Genomic DNA, 26,322 nt, shown 5'->3' with positions numbered 1-26,322 from the left:
TCCAATGGAAGCCACACTGAGAGGATGCAGTCTTGGATGGAGACAGTACTGCAAAAGGATGCTCTGGGAGGAAAGCACAGGACTGGTCTCAATGGATTGGAGATAAGGAAAGATGAGAAATACTCTTAACACTCAGGATGGGTGGGAGGCCACTGAGCCTCCAGGAGCTGCCAAAGTGGCTGCTGTGGCATATGTTGATCTCTTCAGACAGGAGGTAAAAATAACCCAAAGCTTGGTCATTTCAGCATTTTTATTAAACAGTTTTTTATTAAACACTCAGCAGTTGTACACGTGGCCCTGACCCTCCCCCCATCAGTGTACAAACCCTGGGAGGTTATGCTGTCATGACACTATGACACAGGCTGTGCAAACCATCTCCTTTACAGAAGCAGTACCCAGGAGAAACCCAGGCTCAGTGTCCCTACTCTGCTATCATACCAGCCAAGCTGGAAGGTAACTTACAGCAAGCCTCATGTGCTGTTTGATTAGCCAACTCCTGCTTCTTCTCTGCCACCTCCCTGTGTTGCTCAGGCCTTGTGAATGATAGGGAATGCTTGCTGCTGAGCCTGCATGAGCCTGAGGCTTCTAACAGGGATGCCCAGCCCCAAGCAGCTGAGCTCTTCTGCACTTCAGGCTGTCTTTTGGTGGACTTTCACAAACCTGTGATTGCAGCAGGAGTGTGGGCTTTGAGGAAGGGCTGGGCTGCCCTGCATTCAGGCACGTGTGAGCCAGTTGTGTTAGTGTGCCAGGTTTGGTGGTCCTGCTTTGTTGTCACTGGTGCACGAGTGTGGCTGTGCTGCCCTGCAGCTCTCACCCGCTCCTATGGCCTGAGCCACTCAGCAGCTAGGCCCTTGAAAGATCAAAACCCACAGCCACTCCTGTGCGGGCTGAGGAGCTGCTCTCAAACAGCACAAAGCAGTACAGCTGTATCTGGAACTTTCCCTGCACTCAGTGTTTAGTTCATGCTCAGTACTAAGGAAGTGGTTTACAGGGTCAGGTCTCTGCTGCAAATTGGTGCAGCACCAGCTAAAGGATGGAAAATCAGAGTTACCCCTTGCTAAGTATCTGGTCTGCTTGACAAGTCAAAGCTAGTTAACCTAGGGCAAATTTTCCAGTTGGGTAGATGTGTGGTTGCAAATCAAACTACAACAAGCAGTAGCAAGGCAAATGAGTGACTCAAATTATCCAGCTTTGGGAACACTTAGAAAAGAAAACATGTAAACAACATCTATACAGCTAACAGGTTAAACACTGACAGAATTCAGTGGAATGTATTTCTTTTCCCTTGTTGCTGATGTGCCTGGCACCACCTAATACACGAATTTAAATAAAGCCTGCAAAATAAACTCTCAAAACTAACCAGAAGAGACCGCACCAGCAAGCATGCTTAGCTCACTTTTAGACTGGAGTTTTCCATTAGATGGCCCACAGACTAGCAAGGTTTAATGTCAGATGGCAGTGGAGAACTTGTCTGTCACTGGGAAAAAAAATGTACAAAAGAGCTATACATAGCTTTGCCTTTAAAGCAAACAGTGGAAATTCAGGACAGGGCTTTGGCATGCCAGTTCCAGCTCTGCCACTTACAAGATGACATTAACAACATATAAAGACTCCATAGTCCATCACATTTGCCTCACATGGTGCAGCCCAGCTACTGAACCACATACTCCCTGGGTGCTCAGTGAGAAAACGCTTAAAAACAACTTGCAGGGCCACAGCCTCAGTTTTCCATCTTTTGTCTTACATAGGCAACTAAATTCCTGCAACTATTTGTTAGCACAAAAAGAAACCGAACAGCCCAACTTACATTTAATAGAAACTTTTTCCCACGAAATGGGATACATAAAATAGCAAAACTCTGTAGCCAACAAAATACTGTACAGTTCTCCCTGCTCCCACCTGCAGCCCTGTGCTTTTAAGGGACACCAGCAAAATTTGCATTCTGTCTTTTAAATTGAAGTAATGTAATAAGATGACTAGAAATGTTAGAGAACTCAGCATGCCCTCAAGAGGATGGATTTACGTTCAGTTAGGTGAAAAATGAATGAGGAGTCTGGAAGAAGGAGAAAACAGCTTCCAACTGTGTTTCCACGTGTGGACGGATTCAGGCAGGAAACTGCCAAGCTCAGCTTCAGAGTTCAAACGCAGGGAACTTGGCCTTGGTTGGCACCAGCAGGTCAGCAAGAAAGTAAATTGTTCCAGCCATTCCTGAGGACAAAAAAACCACACTGTGCTTGAGAGAGATTCCCTTTGGGCACCCATTTTTTCAGTTATCCAGGGGTGAATAAGTCATGAAGACAGAAGAAAAGGCCCTAAATAATTTCCAAGGTCTGAACCCAGGTTTCCCAAGCAGCTTTGGTATTTCAGTGAGGAAAGTGTTTTGATGTTGATGAAACATTGAAAAGCACCAGGGAAAACACAATGCGTCCTTCCCCCCTCCAGATCCCTCCCTTCTGCTTTACTGGTGCTCAAGCTTAACGCTCTGAGCAGCTTTGCCCAACTCTTGTCCCTGCGATACTGCTGCCCGAGGTCCTCACTGATGGAACTGCCACTGCAAACAGACATTAGCCTGTGCTACAGGGAGACTGCTCCTGGGAACAGGGTAAAAACAGTGAGTACAGTCTCCTTTCCATCTTCTACACTGAGTTTTGCAACGGCTTCAGTGGCATGTGGGTTTGGTTTTCCTTGGTGCTGGACTAGTTCAGATCCAGGAGCAAAACACAAGCCTAGAGACTGAGGTTACCTTCAAAGAGGGAGAATGGTGTGTCTGGAGTCCGGCACCCGTGTTGGCCATAGCTTAAACACCACTCTGCAAACTGAGAAAAGAGGAACAAAAAGCGTTCAAATGTGGTTAAAGACAAATCTTGAACAAAAATACCACTCATCCTCATGCTGCCCCTTGCAGAGCAAGGCTTCTGTGGGAAATCCCTTCTATACAGGCTGGCAGACAGTGACTGCACTGCTGAAGGACCATTCTGGTGCAGCTGGTCAGATCTAGCTGCATGTCTGCCACACTAGAAATTGGGTTTGAAATGCAAAGGCGGTGCTGTAGAAGGCAGAAGTGAACAATCCCCTCTCCCTTCCTCAGGCTCTTACCTTGCAGGCCCTGTAGAGGTATTTCATGTTCTGAGTGAGGTTGTACAGTGCCAGGAAGCTGTAAGCATTACCAGCTGTCCCATGGCACAGCCCGTAGCCTTTCTTTAGTAACCCGTACTGCCAGATCACTTCTGCACACTGCAGGGCATCATTTAGGTACTGTTGCTCCCCAAAGACCTGCAGGGGCAAGAAACAGTCATCCTTGCTGAGGTGATTTGCTCCAAAGAGCATCCTTGTGTGTTGTGGAGGCCTGAGTTAATTAGTTTCTCTCCTGCTGGAAGTTACTTTGCTGTCTACTTTAAAGGAGGATGTTTTTGATATTGATAAAAGAAATAGAAACTTCACTCACAGTATCTCGGAATGCCCAAGTAAGGAACAATATGATCTTAGAGAAGTCCTAGAGAATTTGGTAAAGATGTACTTAAACAAAGAAGATGTAAACTAAGCTCTGAGTATCCAAACAAGATAAAATAAAGAACAAATGTAACATTTTTTGGTGGTGGAACACAGCGATGCTGGTATCCGCTGTAGATGCTCAAGAACTGAGGTCAAGACGACACAGAAGACCCGGAAAGACCAAAAAGGACTTCCAATAGGGGTTTGACTATGTAAACAAACTAATGAATATGTAATGAGTAGGTGTAATAAGAAGCCCTGTCTGTCTGTCATTTGGCACGTTTGATTAGAAGAGCTCTCCTCCAAATGTCCAGCATTCTGAATAAAGAAGAATGCCCTTTTTAACATCTACAAATTGATGTTAAGAAGTTTGTTTCTGCCACTTTTCGATATCAATATGATGAATTGGGATGTCTGATCATTACTTCCCACACAACTAGCTGTCACCATCAATCACCTGTAACAGGACAACCCACACAAATGATGGGTATTTTCAGAAATATTTTTCAGAAGATTAATTTTCGTATCAGTTAGTGGTCCCTCTGTGGTGATTTCACTGTAGCAAGCCATCCTACTCTCAAGGCAGGGCGGGGTCTCACAGCATTTTCTCTGGGATGAAGTCTCACATTAAGGGTCCCCAAAGGGTCTTTGCAAGATTTCTGGTACCTTGTAGGCCTGGATAAGCATGTAGATTACACCTGGTGCCCCATGGCACCAGTGGACGAGCAGGTCTCTGGTGTCACCGATGCATGGAGGGTAATTCCCAGATGGGAACTTCAGCTGGCAGACATAGTCCACACTGGGCTTGATTGTGTTGTGCAGCTTTACTTGGCTCGCTCCAAGGCCAGGCTAAGAGAGAGAAAGCATTAAAACAGGGAGAATTACCATTCTGTCTGTTCCTAAGGGACCCAAGATCTGCCTGAAAGGCAGAAACAAAGCCGACTATGGCTATGTTCCCACTTGCTCCTTGTAAATAAGTAATTTCTTTGGTCCAGGCTTTCACACTTCACAAATACCCACTCGGCCCCTGGTTGCTCTCTGTCTTTTGGCAGGGTCTTACTGCCAGTCCTGCCCTTGCATCCCAGAAACAAAGACTGTCCCTAGCATGTCACCCAGCACCCTAAGCAAGAGGGCTTGCTGCTCCTTTTCCTGAAGATAAGCAGGAATAGCTTCCACACCCAGAGCTGGAGTGAAGAGATACACTGTCTAAAATCAGTATTAAGGATGAGTGCCAGGGTTGAGTTCTAGCACCTAGAGCATCTCAGCTGTGATGCTGCATTTTCACATATGTTGCTGGGTGATTTCAAGGGGATTACCTCACTGCTGACCTCAGATGGAAGCAAGGGAGTGGCTTCAGTGTCCTCTTCCAATGACACTGCCCCCCACAAAATCTGTACAGTTCTAATTTCCCACAGCAGACTGCAATGAGCACTCTCACCTAAGGATCACACTGTTCCCAGGTTAATAACTGGAAAATTAAAAATCAATATCTGTGCTGTAAAACCACGAGAGAGAAAAGATGTTTGTCTCTTCATATTTCACTTGTTTGCTTCCCCCAAGGCTTTTTCTGCATCATGCTCGGCTGATCCAGGCTCCCTGTACTTCATATGGCAGAAGAGCATGAAGCCCATGCAGTATTTTCTGGGAGACTTACACTTAAAATTATTTAAAACATCAGCCTGGCAACAAGTTCAGACACTCCTGTCTCCCCTGCTCCCAGCTAGCTCTTCTGGTGCTCATGGGCAATAATCACCTTGCATCCTCCTCTTGCCAAATCTGCTTAAAACCCACCGACCACCCCTTCCTCTGTGAGCCACAGAGAAGGGTTATATTCACAGGAATTCTGCTTATCCTGTATGTGGGTTTTAACTTTGAGGGTCTTGAAGCAAAGCTCATATACTTGAAACCCAGTGGCTTTTTTTCCCCACCTGTTCTGAGAGTTGGGTCTAATAAAAGATATCACCTATTTTTATATCAAAATAATTTGCATTGCTCATGAGTGCTTTAAAAATGCAATGTTATTTATTGCTGTTATTCTTCTAAGTGCTTAAGCACTGTAAATTTATGCATAAAGTGACCTGCATTGGGGAATTATCACCCTCATTTCAGAGCCAGAGTAGGGAATATTGCCAGAGCTCCAATGAGTTGTGCAAAATAGGGAGAAAGACAGCATCAAAGCAAAAGGGTACTGCAGCTCCCAGCCTCTCATCTTGCCCTGCCTGCTTCAGGCACTACAGAACTCAGTTCCTTTATCAAAGCAAAAAGTCCCACCTCTTTCACATTTAGGAACAGGCCCTCCTTTGGATACAAAGGCTTGTCTCACTTTCCTACTACGAATGCAATCTCTTCTACTGTGCTCTTTTCCCCAAGATTCTCACTCCAATGATCTGAGATTGCTCCAAGTAACCAGCTCAAAAAATGCAGGAAGCTCACACATACCAACAAACAGGAATACTTTATAAGCAATTAACATGAGGGGGAAACTCAGACCCAGCTGACCTCCAGGCCTCCATTATGTGACACTGCTGGTGTAATGCAGGTCACAATTCTCTCCATCAAGGAGATTCAATCTCAGTCTTGGAGAAAACCTTCGGCAGCGAGGATGTATGATCAAACACGAGTAAGTCCATCAGACAAGGGAGCTTTCCCAGCTTGACATCACCAAGAACCAATTCAAATGCTGCTCCTTCTTCAAAGAAATGTGAAACAGCTGCTAAGGGGACCTTCCCTCCCCTCCAGTGCCTCTTACCTGCATGAGAAAGTAGTAAATCCCAGCTAAACCATGGGCTGCCCCTACGTAATACTCCTGGTACCACTCATACATCAGGGGGCTCTTTGCTGTGAAATTCCTCTTTTTGGCCAGGTTCTCTCCTGAGGCTACAACTGCTTCCCAGACCTGTGATGGAAACAGATGTGGGCGAGGGAAATGCTGCTGTCTTGGACACACCACAGTGAGTATCCTGACACAGAACTAGAGTTGTTTTTCTGCCCAAGCAGAGGAAAGAGCCCGAGTGAGGGAGTAAAATATATGCCAATTCAGTACTGCTCATGGATTTATATGGACAGCAGAGCGTGCGTGGTGCTTTGTCCCTTTGGAAGAAAAGCAGCAGGGATACCATGATGTGGCTTCTCCCTTACTGCAAGAGTTGTCTACATCTAGCATTGATTTTTACCTGCCCAAAGATGAGCTGCACGGGAAGAGACAGCAAAAGGCACAGTACCTGCTGAATATGACTTTTAGGGATCTTCTCCTCTCCGAAGTGCTTGTTCACAAACGTCAGTGCATAGAGGTAGCCCATGCGCCCATACAGCAGCTCATCGGGTACCCGTGGGTCAGCCTTGAGCAGGTGGAGCAAACTGGGATGAAAAATTCCCATGGGGGAGATTAGAGGACATTCAAAGCCACGTAACCAAGCACTGAGACTGGCACTCAAAACCATGGTTTGCTCCTTCATGCCCCGCCTGTGCCCCGGCAGACATCAGGCCAGTCTCTGTGTCACAGCCTTCCAGCTACGCAAAGGGGTGGAATCACTCCTTCCCCTCTGATTTTTGTTTGGCTTTTTTAGCCTAACCAGCCCTTTATAATGCGCTCACACTATGTGTTTGTGTTTTAGACCACCAGCTCTGGGAAAGCTACTTGAGGGGGAAACCTGGGCTAAATGAAATAGTCAGTATAAAGCTGCTGACTGCTCAGGAAAGGCTGCCCACCATTATTTTCCCATGACGCTGCTGGCAAGGCAAACCCTCTGCAAAAAATGACTACTTTCAAACTAAATTGGTATCCCTTTAATTTGGCTGCTTTGTGTAAAAGTCTCACTCCTAATGCTCAGAAATCATGACAGAAAAGCCCCTTCCTCTGCAAGTAGCCAGGGCTACGCTATCAGTAGAGAAAGAGGTGCCTCCATGAGCTAAAAATCCAAGGAGGTGGAGCTACAAATGTTGTTTAACATCAAGCCACTGTGGCACATGTAAGAAATCTGGTCTAGGGAGAGCTGAGCAGCAGTGAGGACAGCTCAGCAGGGTGTGAGTGCTGTGGGCTGTCTGGGGACAACCTCACACTGAGGACAGCTTGGCTGGCACCAAGCTTTAGCCGACAAGTGCAGAGAGTGACCTCTGCTGCAGACAAGTGTTTTCTTTGCCACTTTTCTATTTTCACCTTGCAAAGTTGGTGATGTTCCTGTAGTGCTAACAGAGACTGACCACTCTTCACACCAGTGCTTTGTAGCCCAATTCTCTTTTGATGCAATTTTCCCATTGTTTTACCTCTCATCACACTTCCAGCAGGGCTGGATTCCTTCCCTGTCAGAGCAGCAGGTGGCAATGTGACTAGATTTGGCTTTATTTTTCTGCTCACCCATGAGACAGCAATCTGAAAAGTTCCACCACTTTGCAAATACTAGCACAAGTGGCTGCAAGGCTGTTTCCTGAGCTGCTTCCCTGATGCAAAACCAGCCAGGAAAGCTCCGTGTGTGCAGATCTTCCCTGTCACAGTAGTGAGAGGAACAGAAAAGGTGCTTTGGCAGCCTTGGCTCCAGGGCCAAACAATGTGTTGCCAAGAAAAGAAGCAACCAAATGTCCAGAGTACCCTCAGAGCAGAGAAAGGATGCTGGGCTGCGACTCCTCATGGCAGGAATCTTTCCCTGGCACTGGACTCAACGTGAGCAGGGATACTGGAGGAGAAAAGAGGGAACACTGTCTCAAGGTGGACTGCCCTGTCTCCTATGTACCACTTAAAATGTGCATTGCTCCACGGCAGAGGTTTCTGATAGATTAAACCCAGGAGAGAGACTTTATACCCCGGGCTAGGACTAAGCACAGGTTCCTCTCTCAGCTGCAGGGGCTGAAAGGAAAGCCCTGCTGCCTCCTCATGGCCATTGTGTCCAAGTCCAAGGAAAGCACAATGAGGAGGGTTTCCAAGGAGAAAAGCAGTGTTTGGACAGATAGGCTCTGCCCAGCAGCAGGCTGGCCAGAGGAGATACTGGCTGGTGATATTGTTCAGCTCTGAGATGTTGGGGAAATGTCAGGTGCAATAGAAGGAATGGATGGATGGGTGAACTGTAATATCCATGGCAGTGATTTTCTGAGGTCTGGATGCGAAACCTTCTTTTCATGGGGAAATCTGGAGCAGCTGGAGCTACTATTCTTGCTCCTTATCCATTACTGCTTTCCCTCTAGCTGCTTTCCAGGCAGGATCATCAGGGGAGGAAGTCTGCCAGTAGTTTCTGCTGTTTTTGAAATGTGGCCATGCGTGCAACAAGAGATGCCTGGGATGCTCCTGGACTGATTGCACGCCGAATGCATTTCTCAGGAGCGAGGGGTAAATCGAGGTCTCTGAAAGGAAGAGCCACTCTTATTCACTTATCAGCCTATTACCTCAACTGTCAACAACCAGCAGTTTCTGGATAGAGGGAAATCAAGGCAGCTGTATAGCAGAATGGGATTTTTATAAGCCACTGGCTCTGAAAGCAAACCTTTGACCTTGTGAATTGGTGGAAGGTGACAGGGAAAAGAGGGCTCCTGGAACATGGCTCAGATTTTCACAGGCTCTTGGAAAATGGGCTGCCCTGAAACAGTCTCTCTAGAGCATAAAGGCACATTTGTTAGTCATGAATTCATTTAGGAGAGAGCAAGCTTCTGTCTCTTCCACTGCAGGTAAAACCTGGCTGATGGATTCCCTCCACAGGCTCTGTAAAGATGAGGTGCTTTAAAAGACAGAGGACAATATGGAGAGAGGTCCTCGTTCTTCACAGCTGTGAGAAAAGCATTTTCTTGCACTGCATAGCTTAGCAACTGTTCTGCAACTAAACAGCACACTCAAAACTCACTTAAGAATTTTGATTAAGGGAGCTACTTTTCAGAGAAATACTCTGTTCTTCAAGGAGCATGGTCAAATTACTGCTCTGGGAATTGGTGGCAGAGCAAGGACAGTATCACTGTTCCTTCAAGAAAGACACTTTTGTTTTTCCTCCCTTCAGATGTATTAAGAAACCAATTTCCAAGGTTCTGCCTTTATGATATCATTAGATAGCAATGCAGAATTAATCACAAAATTCCTTTCTGCTGCTGAACTGTAGGCAGAACAGGTGGGAACCAGGGAGAGGAGAGCTTGGCAAGAAAACACAAGGGGTTTTTTCACAACCTAGGACTTTTGTATTGACCACAACTGACCAGCTTTGTCAGACTAGTTCCCTTTTAGTTAGCAAATATATTAAATCATAGTGAGATTTCCCATTTTGTCAAAATATTAAGCAAAATCCAACCCACAGATTATTAAAAGGATAAAGAAGACAGTTCTGTCCTCAGACTGACCATATCCACATGAACCAGAAGATATTCTTAGTAAAGGGAGTGGGAACTTTGTGTCCAAACCATACAGACACTTCTGATTCCCACCCATGGCTTTTTTTAATTGCTATTATACATCACTTGCTCGTGGCTGTTTAGGAGAACTCAGTGTTGTTCTGAAGCATCAGGGGTTTTGTCTTATTTTGTGCTGACCATGTGAAAATGGAAACTCTCTACTGGGCTGTTTCTCACCTTCTCAGAACTGATCTCCCTTATGCAAGAAATGCTTGCAACTGCATCTCCTTAACTCTTTTCCTTCCTCTGCCACATGCTGATCTAGGGTTGCTTGTTTGTTCTTTTCTTGTCTTAAGTACCCAACAAAAATACATTTGAAAAGAGTCTAGGAAAGGCAGGAAATAGAAATAAATTAATCATAACCAGCTGCATTCAGCAGTTGAAAGGGATGCTGTCAATCTTAGGTTTAAGTCAAAGTCAACTAATAAATAGCAAGTGGAAGCAAGTGCCAAAATTAAATCTAATAATTCTACCACATTTCTCCTTTTCATCAAAATGGCTGTAAAACTAAATTGAAGGGTTCTCAAAAAAACACCAAACCCCACCTTCTGTATTTTTTCTTTTGTTTTTTTATTTTGGCACTTTTTTTCTTCCTGTGTTTATCAGAATTATTTTTAAGATGGCAACACCAGCTGACCAATATCCTTGCTCCCCATGCTGCCATGCAAGCGTGTTTGTCCTTAAGCCACCTCTTTCACCAGGGCAGAACTAGTTCGTACTGCCTTCCTCAGTTACTGGACTATTTCTCACACAAGACTGCAACAAAACGTATTCAGGCTTGGTAGAGGGTATCCCATACAAGCCCAGACCAGCTCAATGAGCAAGGGGAACATTAGGTCAGAGACATAACCAGGTGTTTTACCGAGTGATGCAGTCTTCTGCCTGCTTCTGGTTGTGCAGTTTGTGGTAGATGACAGCGGCCACTGCCAGGGGCCCAGCATCGCCACACAGGAAAGTGATGGAGCGTCTTGTCAGGCAGCTCAGGCTCTTCTTCACGTACTCGTGGGCCACCTGAAGGTAGGCTGGGTCTCCATACACATCATACAGGTGCAAATACAGCAAAGCAATGCCTGAACAAGGAACACGGAGGTTGCACTCACCAGAAAAGTTTAATATTTCTGCTCTCTGCCCTGGCTGTTATAAGGAACCTAAAAACCCATCCCTCTGCCTCCTTTAGGGTATAAGCCTTATAGACAGGCTTCTCAGGCACATCCAAGGACATAATTTTGAGCTGCAGCACCCACAGCTTCTTTTACTGCTTTGCAACCTCCTTGTACCTGGTGTCGCTCGTGAGTGGACAACAGGTCAAGACAAACAGCAGTGTCTGACCCGTGAGAGCCTGGAGAACACCACACAATTACATACAATTACATACAATTGTAGTAGCAAGGAGCAAAAGATGAGACCTAGATAAACCCACCTAAGTCCATAAATTGTACCTGTGACTGTTGGTCAGCAGAGGAGGGAAAAAAACTCTTTGGGCAAGATGGTACTTGTGGCAGAGCAGTGCTGGGTTGTTACCCTCTATTTTTTTTCCATGCCAGGGGGTAAAGGGCTGGGTCACTTAGCTTGGATTGGATTTTAAAACAAAGTGACATGCCACCACGATGGAGAAGCAGTATCCTTAGGACATCCTAGTTGACTCTTTCTTTTTTTTTTTACTTCTTTTTTTCTTCCCTGCCACTGGGAAGCACCAGCAAGGTTGTTACAGCTCCCTGGACACCATCTCCTGCTGCTGAGCAGGTGCCAAGCCCTACAGCAAGGTCTGGTGCATCCTAGAAAAAAACCCAGGGGTTGCTCAGCTCTCCTCTGCAGCACATCACTCATGAGATCAGCCCTTATCTGAAACACAAATAGCTACCTGGAATGCTGGAAAAGGCTGCATGGTCCTCTCTGGAGGTTTCACAGAAATTTCACAGGATATTCTTGAGTTGGAAGGGACTCACAAAGATCATAAAGTCCAACTCTTAAGTGACTGGCCCATATTGGGATCAAACTCACAACCCTGGTGCCATTAGCACAAAGCTCTGAGCTAATCTCAGGGATGTTTTCAATGGGCTGGTCAGCTACAGAAACAACTCCACTACTGAGCACTCAGATTACTGGCTGTCCCTTGCCTCTGTCTGCCCTTCATCCAGCTCTTAATAGGTAACTGAGGAGTCCTCAGTAAGGCTGTGTCTGAAAGGTCTGCCACATCTGAACCATCCTTCTGATCTGGGAGGCATCCTCAAACATGCACTTAAGAAAGCTACTCACCTACATCACTTCGAGAAAAGCTTATTTCTCCCCTGACCAATAACCATTTCTAAGAAGACTCAGGTCCTGTATTTAAGCCTAAATGAATAGAGCCAATCTCTGCAGATTTTGATGTGATAAAGTGAAGGGGGCAAGCATGCTGTAAAATTACTTTCCATGGTACTGAAAACAATTTCAAAATTAGATCAACTTCTCATTTTGCATGCATAATCTTCAAAGTTTTGGGCTACAGACAAGTCAATTCTGCATGTATATCATGTATAAAATTTCCTTTTCCTGCTGAAGCTAATAACCTTGTCCTCTCTCTAAGCAATTCAGTGCTAGTAATTTCAGAGAGAGCTCAGATGTACAGTGCCATCACTCAAACATATAAGGATGTGGATATGAAGCCCTTCTTTGAAGGGGAACCCTCTTTTTCCAGCTAGCAAATGTCAAGTGACTCTCCTTGATTTATTTAGCACCTAGCACAGCTTCTAGACTCTAACAGGCCTGATAGATGTCTCAGCACAACTTGCACTCTTATCTGCTTTAATGTACAACTTTTAGCTTTGTAAGTAGCTTCTATTCCCACTACCATCATACCACCCTAATTATGTACATAACTACCATGCCAAGAGTACTGCTAGGATTGAATTCTTAGAACGTGAATGTCTCAGCACTGTTTTCCTCTGACTTCTTTGCCTCTTCTATTTTAAAACATTTCTCACCCCCTTTCCTCCCAGGCCCAAGCATCTTTGGAAAGACTCCAAAAAAAAACCCCCACCAACCTGTACTAAAGGATGAAAGCTGCTTCCCCAAATCATTCATATTTCCCTTTTTTTTTTTTTAAACCCAAAGGCCTTAAAAACTGAACTTTAAGTAAATTTTCTTAACTCATTCTTCATGGAATTCGTACTCCCAAGCTGATCCCAAGGGCACAAGCAGTGCTGCCTTCAGCCAGCTGCTTGCTGGGTCTGTGAGCCCCAAGGTGGGGAAGGCTAGCAGAGAAGGGCAGGCCCACGCATAAAGAGGAAATGCTGGCAGGTGTATGCAGAGGGACACAAAATGCAGCGATCTGGGTCGGGGATATCCTGTACTGACCCATGTACCAAGATGTAGGTAGAGTATTTCAGAGGCAGTGCAGGTTGGAGACAGGAGTTTTCACCCAATGAACTTGGCTCAGCTGGGCAGTGTTGCTCTGCAGAAGCTATTCCACAGCTCTGCCTCACTCTCTCTTCCATAATACCCTCCTCATTCCAACTGACCAGGCAGGATTTGCTGACTGACCAGGTGCTAGTTTGGCATGCTTTATGTGCTGTACATCAGTCACATGGGGCTAGATAAGCTGTGGATCTGCTCCATTTCTCTGTGTCCTGGAATTCTATGTTCAGTATCCCAGTTGGAAATGTGACCTATTTTTGTGACTTCTGAGACTCCTGACTGTTTCCAGCAGAACTGCCACACAGTGGCTGCCTGTGGCCTGCCACTGCCAAAGACATCTGGGCTTTGTTCTGCTGATTCGCTTACGACTGGATGGACCACCTTCTCTGGAGTTTCTCAAATGTCCAAGTTTTTTGCTCCTTGCCGTGTAAGACCTGCTGCAGAGCCACATATGATGGGGAACATCAGGCAGCCCTTGATGGTGCAGGCCTGCAGTGAACACGTGCCAGTGACAGCATATCCTTCAGCAGGACTCCGAAGATTGAAACTGCCACCTCCAGTGTGGAGTGTCAGTGCCCAAGATGATCACTGCAGGAAATCAGGAGGCAAATTCTGCAGATGCCAGAAAAGTTCGCGCTCGTGAGCTAAAGCACTGCTGAAAGAGTATCTCATCCATATGACCATTCTGTTGATCAAAGAGAAGTAAAGCTATGCCTCAACTTCCCTGCAAGTTTGGACTTGCTTTTTATGTTGGATTGCACTACCACTGCAAGCAGTTATGCCATTCTGACTGTTCTGAACAAGATGCCTCCTTGCCCACCAGGAGCTGAGCTGCGATGTGGTCCTTCCACAAAGGACAGTGGTTTTCCAAAAGGGGAAAATCTGGTCACCAACTCTGGACCAGTTCCAAACTGACCATCTACAGCCATAAAGATCTCAGAGATCTTGTGTTGACCCAGGGAAGTAAGTCAGCCAGCACCCTCAAAGCAGGATGTCAAACACAAAGGGAAGAAGGAGAAATCTATCTCCGCACATAGAGATGAAGCCTGGTAGTGTCTAGTGAGACAGCTGATTTTAATGAGACAGCTGACTCATTTTAATGAGTCAGGCATGGGGTAAAAGAGCAGGGATGGCATAGCTTTATTGTCCAGCTCAAAGTATAATAAGCATCTTTTCTGATGCAGACGCATGGGATGTTATCTTGTGCTCCTAAATGCATGCCAAAGCCATGCTGCATGGGACAGTGAGACATCTCCTCTAGAAGGCTGTATCATCCATGTTCATAACTTTGTGGGGAGCCACAAGTGCATTTTACTACAGCTTGCCTCAGTGCACTGTGGGACATGGGACATTACTCAGGTGCCTCAGCCTCTCCTGCCTTACAACCTGGGTTGCTTCTTTTCTAAAACTTTTTACTCTATCATAAAATCCTACAACAGGTTAGGCTAGGAGGGATCAATGGAGGTGATCTGAAGATAAGGCCAACTTCAAATTTACATGGCGTTGCTCTGAGCCTTGTGTAGTCAAATACTTACAATCTCCAAGAAATGGAGATTTCACAAAAACTACCCAGCAAGCACTTGGCAGGAATGTGGTTTATGTGGGTGACACAAAGCACTCTATTATCTGTCACCAAATGCAGCCTCACTGACTCTTGTTCTGTAGGGATTATCTGAGCAGAACTCTCATCAGGGGACTCAAGTTCTCTGTGTTTTGAGGTTAAAATGAAAATATTGCACTAAAGTGAATGAAAGCTGTTTTTCCAGAAGCTTTCCTGAACTGGTACGGTTGAATTTCTATTCATTCTTAACTGACTTCTCTTTCATCTGGTGTGTCTTTTGAAGAGTCCCCTCAGAAGGCAACTCAGTCCTGCTCCCAGGGGCAGATGGGCCAGCCAAAAGCTGTGGATTGGACAGGCCAACTGCACTCACCAGTCTGTTTCAGAGGCCCTTGAGCTCTGAAAGCCATGACATTGCCAGAGAAGGGAACGCTCACATGGGAAACAAATTCCAAAGGCACTGCCATAGGGTGGAGGAAGGGGAATCTCTCCCTTAAATACCGCATCACCTTGGAAGGACACAACAGTCCAGCTGGCACTGGACTCAGGAGATTCCTAAGCGTCTGCAGCTGGCTGAGAGGTGACAGAAGCGAAGTCAGTTTTCCTTCCTTTCCCTTCCCATCATCTATGCTCCCAGTCAAGGCAGTCTTTGGAGCAAGGCTTTTTGCACTACAAGAAATACCAGCAGGCATGTACGTACTCCTTGGAACCCTCGTGCTAATCTTTTGAAAAGAGAAGAGGCAGCTGTACTTCTGCCAGGATCTGAACTGCTTCCAACTCTGAATTAGCTTACAGCAGTTTACCTTCCCTCAGTCAACACTGTGATGCCAGTGAAACAGATTAAGACCACAAAAGCTCTTCCAGCAGTCTTGCTAAACTGATTAAAAGCCAAAGCAGAACACAACAGCCGAGGCTGGTCCGTACTCAGGCATGTACCAGATGTTGCCTATGGGGCTCTGATCTCTACTGAATGAACTGAATGAAACCATAACAACCTGATTCAAACGTGTTTTGAGGGCACTCAGCCTCAATAATCTTAATCCAAAGTGTGTTTCCACTGCCTCTGAGCTGAAAATATAAGTCCTTCCCTATGCCGGCATATGCTGCGTATTACCTGAGTGTAATGTACTACACTCAAGTATGTTCCATTTCACACAAAGTTTGTGCCAAGAGAGACATATTTCAGATCTCTCTTATTAGTGGCCATGAGTCTGATTTCAGACTGCTGGGCAATGATTTACATGAAGAGATACCCAACAAGCCTTTTCTACATAAGCAATTACAGGAAAAAGCTGCTGTCTTGGCCCACTTAATTTTGTCTCTGGAAACCAGCACTGAATAAATTAATATAGCTAGGATTAGAAAGAAGGGAGGGTGACAAAGTTACAGCGTAACATCTGCAAACTTCGCTCCGCTGGCTGTGACCTGCAGGAAATCTGCCCATGGGTTTTTCTGTAATCCTATTAGCCAAGGCAAGAAGGTGGTGTGCTCATGAGGAATGACCTCTGGAACAAAAAGAGATGACTCCCTCCCGAGAAGCTCCCTTCCAAATAAAAACAAGCTGAAATCCTACCAGAGCTCTAAACCACTGTTTCACAACTGCAGTCGCTTTCCAACATGAAGCTCCTTAGGACCACCTTAAAGGAAGGAAATATGGCCTCTGGGGAAAGGTGTCTTCCTTTTCCCCTAAGAATTTAAGTGTATTCCCAACATCAGTTAATTGTCCTCCCACTTTACTTCCTGAATTATTCTGGCCAGAGGCAGACTCTATCATCATGACTGAAGACCATATTTACGTGTGGACCGCTTTTCATTGCAGGGGACTTCAGAGCAGGGTCACGCAGCCTAGAAGACTGAATGCATTTTCCAAGGAGAAATCAGCCACCACTGAGCAAAAATGCATAAATTCACAGGCAGTAGGAGCAGAGTGCTGCCAGGCAGCAACTGATGAAATCAACGTTCTCCCACGCTGGAATTTAATACTGGCATCCTAGCATTTCTTATGAGCTTCCTGTCTGCCTTACTAAAAATTTTAAGCAGGCATTTCTGGAACTGTGGTCATCAAGCTGCAACTTCTGTTTAGCACCAACATAATGAACACTACTCTCCCAAGCACACTGTTGGCATCAAGTTCCACAGCACCCACACACAAGTGCTTTTAGCCATACCCAGACCGTGCTGTAGAAAGTTGCCATTTAGGATCACAGTGTACTGCCAAAAAAAAAAAAAGCAGCAGCAGCAGCAAAAAATCTTGCAGCAAGCATGAGATTAATTGCAACTCCCCTGGAGCCTGGCACAACAGCTGACAAAGCACACAGCAGCAGCTAAGGATGAGGCACAGCAAAAGGTGTGTCCTCCCTGGCGCCAGTGGGTAGGAATAGGGAGGAGAAGACAGGGCACGCTACCAAGGAAGGAAAACTAGGATGAAAATGCAGAACAGGAGAAAGACAAGCTCCTGGAAGCTTTGCACACAAGAGTTAAGAGTGAGGAAGGCTTTCACACTTCATTATACTCACATTTGCATTTCTGCTCCTTCCAGCAGGTATTGGAGCAGGACTAGCCCTGGCTAAGTAGAGGGGCACCACCTGGGGAACAGGACTGAAGAAACTTGCCAACAGACAAGGTCATCAGATAAAATTCAGCCCAAACAGAGAACATGGACACTATTTCAGGCCATCAGCTCACTGCTGCCATATGCAAGGGCTCCTTGCAGGTAACTGACCTACCATGTGCACCTGCCTACTTCATGGAGCACTGGTTTTGTCGTCATCCCCACCGTGGCCAGATTTGGAGCCAGTCCCTTCCGAGGCTCCCACGTCCGCTCTCAAGCAGGTGCTGGCTTGCTCTGTTGCATAAGATCAGCACTATTAACCAAGAGAAGACACAATCCTGTCCTACCACACTGTGGTCTTCCCTCTGCAACTTCAAACCTGCTTCAAAACTGAGGAGTCCTGAGAAAGACATCCCTTGTTTTAATGGATTACAACATGTGGAAGAAGCACCGTTCTTGACATGGATCTACTGTGACCATTCCAATGGCCAAATCCCCACAGTCTGCCTTGGCCTGCCTTAGTCTCCTCTGGAGAGCTCCTGCCCCATGGGATCCGACCCTACCTGCCCAGCCGGTGTACGCGGTGCAGTCGTGCGGGTCGGCGGACTTGAGGCCCCTCTCCATCTGCTGCAGCAGCTCCCTGACTTTGTTATTCAGCCGCTGCGTGAATTCGGGGGTTAGCTGTGGAGAGAAAACCCACCACACGTGAAGGAAACACCGGCAGGCGGGCGGGCACTGGTACACCGGGGACACCCGGCGGGCGCACAGCCAGGGCACCGCATGTTTTAACCAGGCAGGTCTCTGCTCTGCACACCCCGGGCAGCTCCCCCGGCCCCGCTCACCCTCCCGGCCGTGTCGAAGTAGCCGGTGGCCAAGGACTTGTCGTAATCCGCGTAGGGGTTGGGGAGCGCTCGCTGCGCCATCTCCGTCCCGCTCGGCTCGACTCGGCCCGGCCGCGGCCCGCCCCGGCTCCGCCCCGGAAGGCGGCGGTGGCGGTGGCGCTGCCGCTGCTCGTCCCTTCCCCTTCCCGCCCCGGGGGGAAAGGGCTTATTGCCGCCGGCCGGCTGGAGCTTGGGGGCCTTTTCTGGTTGGCTCCGTAGGGTTTAAAGCACACTGCAGCTGGCCCTGCAGTGTGTTGCAGCAGGCTCTGTGTGATTTAGGGGCCCGTGTGGAGTTTAAGGTCCCTTGCAGCTGGCCCTGTGGGGTTTGATGGCCCATTGCTGCTCCGCCCGTGTGCTTTAGGGAGCACTATGGAATTTAAAGATGCTTGCATCTGGATCTGTGGGGTTTAGATTACACTGTGGGGCTAAGGGTCCCATGTATCTGTCTCTGTCTGATTTAGGGAGCCCTGTGGGATTTAGGGCTCCGAACAGGTGGCATTGTCGGGTTTAGGGAGCCTCGTGGGATTTAGAGGTTTCATGTAGCTGGCCCTGTGGGGTTTGGTTCAGCTGGCACCATAGGACTGGCAGGCCCTGTGGGTTTAGGGCCCCTTGCACCAGCCCCCGAGGATTTTGAAGTCTTGAGGGGACAGGCACCATGTGGGTGTGGTGTCCAGCTGGTGACAGAGAGTCAGTACAAGGAGCATGTGTTGAGTCCTGCTCCCTTCCAGCAGCAGAAGTTCCTCACTTGGGTTGGGACCAGGCCTGGATGGGGGTCAGGGGCCCTTCCTTGCTCTGCCTTGCTGAGCTGCTGCATCTCACCTGTGCTGTCTGAGCCACATACTCCTCGAGAAGAGGTAAGGTCCCTGGGACTCAATGGCCTGAGCAGTGTTTTTCATCCCAAATGCAATGTAGCTGTGCTGCCCTGGCATTGGGGATCTCCCTGCCGTTGTTCTGGGGCAGTGTCACCCTTTAGAGCCACCCACATGCCGTGTACCCATATACAGGTACCAGGGAGCATTCACTGGGCTCTGTTGTCCTTGTGTGCTGTATTTCTACACCCAGGCCTTGCTGCCTGCACAGTAACTGCTGTCACTGGGCCCAGCTCCCCTTTTCTATCCATATGCCCATTTTTTATTACAATATGTAAAGTCAGAGCTCAAAGAAAAAACAAATTGTTTCAGGAGATGGTGAGAAAAAAACAGAAAAGAGGGAATCCCAATTATTCGATTCCTTTTTCAGTCAGCTGTTGCTTGTTTAGTGAATTTCAATCATGTCAACTTTGCATTCAAGGCAGGGAGACAAAGTCCAACCCTTCATTTTTTTTTATTTTTTTTAATTTTAAATTTTTTTTTATTATTTTTTATTTTATGTATTTATTTGTCTGAGAGGATTTCCTCGGGGCTGGTGTGCCTGGTACCATGTGCTTATATTTTGCTTTAAGGCATGCGAACCTGAGCGGAGCAGTTAATAGGCGAACAGCTCTGTAGCGACCTGTCTCCAGTGTCGGTAGCAGCAGCAGCAGCATCCCATTTAAGCTATTACACATCTCTAAATGCAGCGCGGTAGCTTTAGCCGATCGTTCAGGGGTCAGCCACTAGATGACTCTGTCGCACAAGGAAGAAGAGGGAGGAGCCCGGCTCTGGTTCGCGCATCGCGGAGGCAGCCGTGCCCTTGTCGGTGCGGGGCGGGGGGATGTTTGCTGCGTGAGTAAGCAGCAGAGAGCAATGGTTCCGTGCATCAGGCCAGAGCTCCTCGGAGAAACACACGCAGCAATCCTGAGGTTTAGGCACAGCACAAAAAGAAATTGGATCAGCAGGGCTTTTCCACGTACAGCTCCGCTGAGACGGGACCTCACTGTCCCCAGGGAAAGGGCTGCCCCTGATTAAAACGCTGCAGAAAGGCAGGCTTGGATGTGGACCTAAGAACACTGCTTCATGCTCTGGACGTGTCCCTAACCCTGCGGGGTTTATATTTCTCTGGAGAAACAGAGATGGTGTACTGAGGATTACGAAAGGAGGACTCATCCCGGCTGACACAGGGCCAGCACAGCTGCCTGTTGCTCAGCCACAAGCCATGCTGGCCGTGCCAGGAGATGGTGGCACACTTTGTTCTCCAGAGAGTGACATCTCTTGATGGGTTGCTGCCTGTAACACAGGAACAGAGCTTGCTGTGTGCCAGAGAGTTTCCTGCTCTTCTTGCATTTTAGATACTTTGCCCTGTTTTTGGTTTCAGAAGCGCTTTTCAAAGCTTGGCCGTTAAGGATTGAAAATATTTTGCCAACTCATAATGTTGCTCAAAGCAAAGAGGCAGTTTCTTCACTACATTCTCACTCTCGTGTCTTACTATCTTTCATATGTATTATTTAAGGCAAGTGGAGGGTGGGAAAAGGAAATGCATAACACCACAGCATATCCAGTGTGGGGAGCTTGTAAGCTGATGACTGTCAAAAGATAAAAGAATTTCTCATTCCTTATTTTGCTTCGATGTTTTTCAATTATTGTTTATTTGCCTTTTGGAGAAGCCTAAAATGGATCGCATTGTGACTTTTTCAGGGGAATGCAAGCAATGAAAAGATTAAATTGATCTCAGTTCCCCATGTGATCCTTTGCAAATCTGGAGAGAGTATATGTTAGCTGAATGGCAGGACGGATAGAAATGCTTTTAGTCACCTTAACTAGAGAGCATAGTGGCTATCAAAATGGGTGCTGTCCCAACAGAAGGAACATAGTAGCTTGAAACAGATTTATTCACGTCTTTAGCTGCATCTCATGGAACCCATTTTCCTGGACAAAAAGCTGAATTGGCAACAGAAAGCAGTCTGAATTGCCCCAGCTCCAGCCATAGTCATAGCTGGTACTAGGCTGATGCTTAAACACAGGTCTCCATATTTCTTCCACAATATTCTGCCTTTATTTTTCCCTCTGGGTTCTTGCTACTGAAGCAGCAGCCTTTTCTGCCTCTCCCAAGCAATTATTGACACTTCTGGTGCCTGTGAAATTACAGTCCATCTGTTGTAGAGAGCTGATAATGAAAGGATGGTGGCAAACAGAAAACTGGAAGCATTCGCATTGTATCAGCATGGCTCTTCTACCTGCTGGATCTCACAGATAAATGTACTAGGTAGGGGTAAAGTCTGATGAAAATACCTGTATTTGCCAGGATGAGGTGTTGTGGTAATGGCCAGGGGAGAAGGATGGCTGGGGCAAAGCCTGGAATTTGTATGGATGAAGGCTTTAAGCTTCACAGGAATCAGCAGAATAAAAAGTTTGAGTATTTTCCAAAGTCATGGCTTGAGACCAATTTCTTCTGCTATTCATGCTGGAAATCAGACCTATGCTGCCCAAAATGAGCATCCAGACTCTTCAAAGCATGCTTCTGAGTGTGCTGCAGCTGTAGGTGGATTGTTAGGGCCAGAAGGGAAGGAGAGAGAGGATTCGGCTATCTGGAAAGGTTAAATGTAATTGCAGGAATGCATGACTGGCTGACTCCGTGGTAACACTTCTGTAGAGCACTCTTCTGGGGATGGTATCCCTACAACCCTGCCTACCAGCTGATATTCTCTTTCCACTGTATCAGTATTCTATATTTTTTCAATCTGTATTTCCTCCCTCAAGTCAGAAATGACAAACTAAAGCTCTTCTTGACCATGTAGTGCCTAAAGAAGTCAACTTCTCATATTTGCTGTGGTCTCCAAAGCACAAGCTGTCATTGAGACCTCTGTGATCAGAGTAATGAAATGAAAACTTCTCAGTTGTACTTAGCTCATGTGGATTTTTGTCAGGTTAGTGCAATTTCATTGCAATGGATGTGGTAGTTTATGGTTGGTTTGGTTATAATAGATTGTAGCATGATGGAATCTATAGGAAGTGAAAATAAATGAATAGAATTGATTTTTTTTTTTAATTTATGGCAGTGGATAATGATGGAAAACTGAGTATTTAATTTAATCAGTATAGGAAGGTGAACAAGCTACCTTTGTACTACTCTGCTTTACAATTTGATTGCTCATTTTACTAAAATCTGATATAATTATGACCACATCTGTTCATGAAGTTAACTATCTCAGCACAAAACTCTGTGTTTAGGGCTCTTAGTTGCAGGCAGCATAAAGATACCCACATATATTTAATATATTCAGGCCCCAGCTTTGACACTTATGGGACTAAGCCCACAGATGTGGGTGTTTGTTTTCTTCTTCTGATGTCACTCCTGACTTGGGCAGTGCGAGGAACTTGATCCTAGTAAGTTCAGAGGGCAATTGTCAGAGCATTACCCAGACAGGCCTTTTTGGTGTCTCCAGCTCTGTGGTTACTTCTTGTGTTCTCACAGAGGGAGGTTAGAAAAAAACCAAAAAGCATTTTGTGTTACCTTGGCCTTATCAGTGTGAACAGGGGCTCCCTGGTTTTCCTCAGTGATCATGTGCTTTGTCTTTCCTGAAGCTGAAAGTGGCAAAATGGTTCAGTATTTGAGATCCTGCCTTCTTCAAATGAAAGAACCAGGACCCTTCTGCCTTTGGACATATAGTGATTTCTTCCCATGGGATGATTAATTTAAATCCTGCTGAACATTTTTTGGTGTCAGAGTGAAATGAGTGATGGGGACATTACACTGCAGAATATCTTCAGGGGGAGGGCAAGCTGATTGCACCCAAAGCCTCAGCGCTGGTCCCACTCACGTCAGCCAGGGCTGTGTGCCCTCTTTTAAGGTGGGCAATAAAAGCCCATGCTCCAAAGTACAGACTCTCTTTAGGTTGTTGTGGAGAGGAGCCTATTTCTGGGAATTTTGCTAAGGAAAATGCTGATGTGAAGGGCTGTATTTGTTGAAGTACAGCAGTATGTATTACCCCCAGCCACCAGTACAGGCTGGGGGCTGACCTGCTAGGGAGCAGCTCTGTGGAGAAGGCCCTGGAGGTCCTCATGGACAACAAGCTGTGCAGTGTGTCCTGTGGGCCAGGAAGGTCAATGGTGTCCTGGGGGGCATTAGGAATAGCTTTGCCAGTAGGTTGAGGAAGGTGATCCTGCCCCTTTATTCAGTCCCAATGAGGTCACATCTGGAATGCAGTTCTGGGCTCCCTGGGACAACAGACACATGGAGCTCCTGGAGCAGATCCAGTGGAGGGCTACGGAGATGATTAAGGGACTGGAGCATCTCTCTTAGGAGGAAAATCTGAGGGAGCCTGTTCAGCCTCTAGAAGAGATGACTGAGAGGGAACCTCATTGATGTCTATCAGTACCTTCGAGGGGATGTCAGGGGATGGACCAGGCTCTGCTTGGTGGTGCTGAGCAACAGCACAAGAGGTAACAGGCAGGAACTGAGATGCACAGGAAGTTCCACCTGAACACAGGGAAGAACTTCTTTACTGTGAGGGTGACTGAGCACAGGATCAGGCTGCCCCGAGAGGGTGTGGAGTCTCCCTCGCTGGAGAGAACAGGGTAACGGGAACAGTCTGGATGCAATCCTGTGCCATGTGCTCTGGGATGACCCTGCTTGAGCAGGGAGGTTGGATCAGGTAACCCTCTGTGGTCCCCTCCCACCTGATCCATTCTGTCATTCTATGTATGGCCATGTATAAAACCTTATCTAGTGTCTGTCATCCCCATGAGCATGATATAGTTTATAACTGACTCACTCATAAAGCTTCCTCACTGTTTTAGCAATACTATCTGAACAGACAGTGCTGGAGTTCTCAGGTTGAAGTCCTGACAGCATCAATTACTTCTTCAAACCTCTTTGCTCTTCAGCCCTAAAAATGTTCTTTAGTCAGTTAAAATCATGTCCCTTCTCCCCCATCCCAGCTAAATGACATTACAGATCCATATAGCAAGACTTTTCTGTGCACTTTAAAGAGAGATCTTCATTCTCAGGCATGTCTTTGCCTGATACATGTCTGTAAGTTAAAACAAATGCTTCAGTGTATAGCCCTGTGTTCAACAGCCAAAGCTTTTTATCTTTTTTTTTCTCCCCAGGGTAACCACAGGAGAAAAAAAGAAGAAAGTAGGAGCGAGGGGAAGAAAACAACAAAAGAATTTTGCAAATCCTTCTGATCTGGAGCACCAGGCATAAAGCAACAAGGAAAATACTGAATGATTAGGGGTGCTGTATATAAGGTGAAAGGCCAAGGCCACGTTAAGTAACTCCCTCCTGCCAAAACCAGGAACAGCTAGCACTAGAGAATATTATTAGTGGGGTACTTCTTGCTCAGGACAAGCTTGGTTGAATAGGACTGGGAGATCACACTACCCAAATGCTCAAGGACTGGTCATGTGTTCTACCATTTCAGTGGAGCTGCTTTTTGCTCAAGATGAGGGTAGCTTTAGTCCTGACCTAGTAATATGCTGTGAACAATAAGCCTGTTTAATCTGGGCTTTGTTTTAGTCCAGCTAGGTGTCCCACCAGTGGCAGTTCCTGTGAATCAAATTTCCGAATGCCTGGCTGTGAGTACGTGTCACTCTAGGAAAATATATAAGTCCTATAACATGCCTTTCTGATGTGGTGCTTGTCTCTTCTGGTGGATGCTTTCTGTCTCTACTCAATTCCTTACTTCCCTTCTGGGTCTCCCTGGTCGTTGGGCTGAAATCACAAACCGCATGGTGGTGTGTGATGGGTCTGGCCAAGAGCAGCCCTCCCCAAGGAGGAAAGGCTGGACCAAATGGTCTATCCGAGGTCAAAATGTCCATGAAAATTATATGGTCATAGGATTTCTTATTTTAGTGAAGTTATAGTTAACTGGGGAAAAAAAGGAATATCAAGTCCAAGAAAAATGCCAAATCTTGAACAAATGTAGCTAATCTTGCATTGTAAGGTCATGTTATTTTTAAACTCTGTAAACTATTTCTGTAGCACTTTTTTTAAAACCAGTTTGGTCTTTTTTGTGATCCGTGGCTAAAAGCCAGTGAAATGTATGAGCCTATGGAATCACAAGGGAAAAAAAATGACTCCTAACCCTGGTCCCCATTTCTAAAAATGTCTTTTTAGAAAATGTCAGGGAATGAGAAATCTTTCTGCCTTCAAACATCTTCCAGTAAATAGAGTTCAGCTCCTGACTGAAGTCAGACTGCTGTCAGGTAGCTCTGAGATTCCTGGGGCCAGTCTCCCTTGGTTGCATCACCACGAAAATAAGAATTGTGTCTGAGGTGGAGCAAACTGCACTTTGGGTTGTCATTATTGCCCTTGGGCAGCGCTCCTCTGCTGATTCCAGTTTTAGCCAACTAAGGGCTTTCTGCAGTCGGCCTTTTGGAGTAATGTCAGTCTCTTCCAGACACTGCAAAGGTTTCTTCCAAGTCAGCTGATCCAAGAGGAGCTGCTAATCCCAGTGGCAATGAAATTTGACCCATCTTCAGGGTGTTGATTCTTTTTCTCTTGCTGAAGATAAGAGCCTTATCTTTGTCAAGTTTGGGTGAATCGTGGGCTCCATATCCCAGACAGCAGAGGAGTGTACCCTGAGCTGCTCAAGCCTCAGAAAAAACTGTAAACTCCTTGAAAATTGATTTTCTCGAGCCTGGGAATAGATATGTAACAGTCTTGTTGCTAAGCATTTTATAAACTTTACTGGTCAAAAGGCTGTCTCGATTACAGTTTATAGATAAAATTTGAAAAAGAAGTGAGGTGCCAAGTTAGACAATTCAGAATAAAAAATAAGGTTGCCTTTTTTTTTTTTTTTAAAGTTCTTTCACGTTGTCTTGTTTGAGATTTTCAATTATTTTGTTAAGAGCGTTTTTTCTTTACAAGATGAAAAGTCTGTATTAGCTTTTAAAACTAGCATGTAGGACGTTAATTGAAATTGTCACAGAGGCTGTTGATTGATAGTGAACACTTTGCTATCCTGCATCCCTCTGGGATTTGCTACCACCCCTGGATACTTTAGTTGCTTTGAGGAATGTTTCTTTTGTTCTATGAAACTGTGTGTGGGGCATGAGGGTCTGTTTCCAGAGTAAGATATTTACCTTGAAGAACTGAATTGCTCTTAGCTGTCAGCCAGACTGAACTAATATTCTTGAAAAAAAAAACAACACAAAAACAACAAAAAAAAAAGAAACTGCATCTCAGTTTGATTCTGATGCTTTTTGCCATTCCGATTACAATAT

The 26,322-nt window shown here is 46.1% G+C and overlaps 2 protein-coding genes across 11 annotated transcripts in view; one reads left to right on the top strand and one right to left on the bottom strand.

Annotated features, from left to right (window-relative positions):
• Positions 1 to 235: 235 nt before the first annotated feature.
• LANCL1 (LanC like 1) lies at positions 236 to 18,315 on the bottom strand. Of its 2 annotated transcripts, XM_027751961.2 has the most exons (9): positions 18,200 to 18,315; positions 17,921 to 18,038; positions 10,715 to 10,922; positions 6,714 to 6,849; positions 6,242 to 6,388; positions 4,159 to 4,341; positions 3,097 to 3,273; positions 2,744 to 2,816; positions 236 to 2,208 (listed from the first exon to the last, which is right to left on the bottom strand). In XM_027751961.2, exons 1-9 carry the CDS (start codon positions 18,278 to 18,280, stop codon positions 2,132 to 2,134), a joined length of 1,200 nt encoding a protein of 399 aa, XP_027607762.1. In that variant the 5' UTR covers positions 18,281 to 18,315; the 3' UTR covers positions 236 to 2,131. The 2 variants fall into 2 exon arrangements, with proteins under 2 accessions (XP_027607762.1, XP_039237285.1); XM_039381351.1 differs by lacking the exon at positions 6,242 to 6,388.
• CPS1 (carbamoyl-phosphate synthase 1) overlaps positions 18,140 to 26,322 on the top strand; it is a 99,111-nt gene continuing 90,928 nt past the window's right edge. For 5 of the 9 annotated variants that reach the window (XM_039381343.1, XM_039381341.1, XM_027751956.2 and 2 more), the window contains exons 1-2: positions 18,439 to 19,092; positions 24,205 to 24,345. The gene's annotated coding sequence lies outside the window, so the exon portion shown is untranslated. Of the gene's footprint in view, positions 18,155 to 18,438; positions 19,093 to 24,204; positions 24,346 to 24,668; positions 24,677 to 26,322 lie in introns of those variants that run through there. The other 4 variants (XM_039381339.1, XM_039381338.1, XM_039381337.1 and 1 more) reach the window with 3 other exon arrangements.

Source organism: Pipra filicauda, unplaced genomic scaffold (genome assembly GCF_003945595.2).
Source record: "Pipra filicauda isolate LSUMZ 115617 unplaced genomic scaffold, ASM394559v2 scaffold21_size4447388_pilon, whole genome shotgun sequence".
NCBI classification, from domain to species: Eukaryota; Metazoa; Chordata; class Aves; order Passeriformes; family Pipridae; genus Pipra; species Pipra filicauda.
The sequence above is the reverse complement of the archived record's forward strand: the minus strand, read 5'-3'. Positions and strand labels throughout refer to the sequence as shown.

What these genes read in the sequence shown, in the direction of transcription:
- LANCL1 (XM_027751961.2), bottom strand. Translation starts at nt 18,280, where the DNA reads ATGGCGCAGCGAGCGCTCCCCAACCCCTACGCGGATTACGACAAGTCC. An exon ending in ACTTCGACACGGCCGGGAGG is followed by an intron (nt 18,039 to 18,199) that starts GTGAGCGGGGCC and finishes TTCTCTCCACAG; the next exon opens with CTAACCCCCGAATTCACGCA. An exon ending in ACCATTCTCCCTCTTTGAAG is followed by an intron (nt 2,209 to 2,743) that starts GTAACCTCAGTC and finishes TTTTGTCCTCAG; the next exon opens with GAATGGCTGGAACAATTTAC.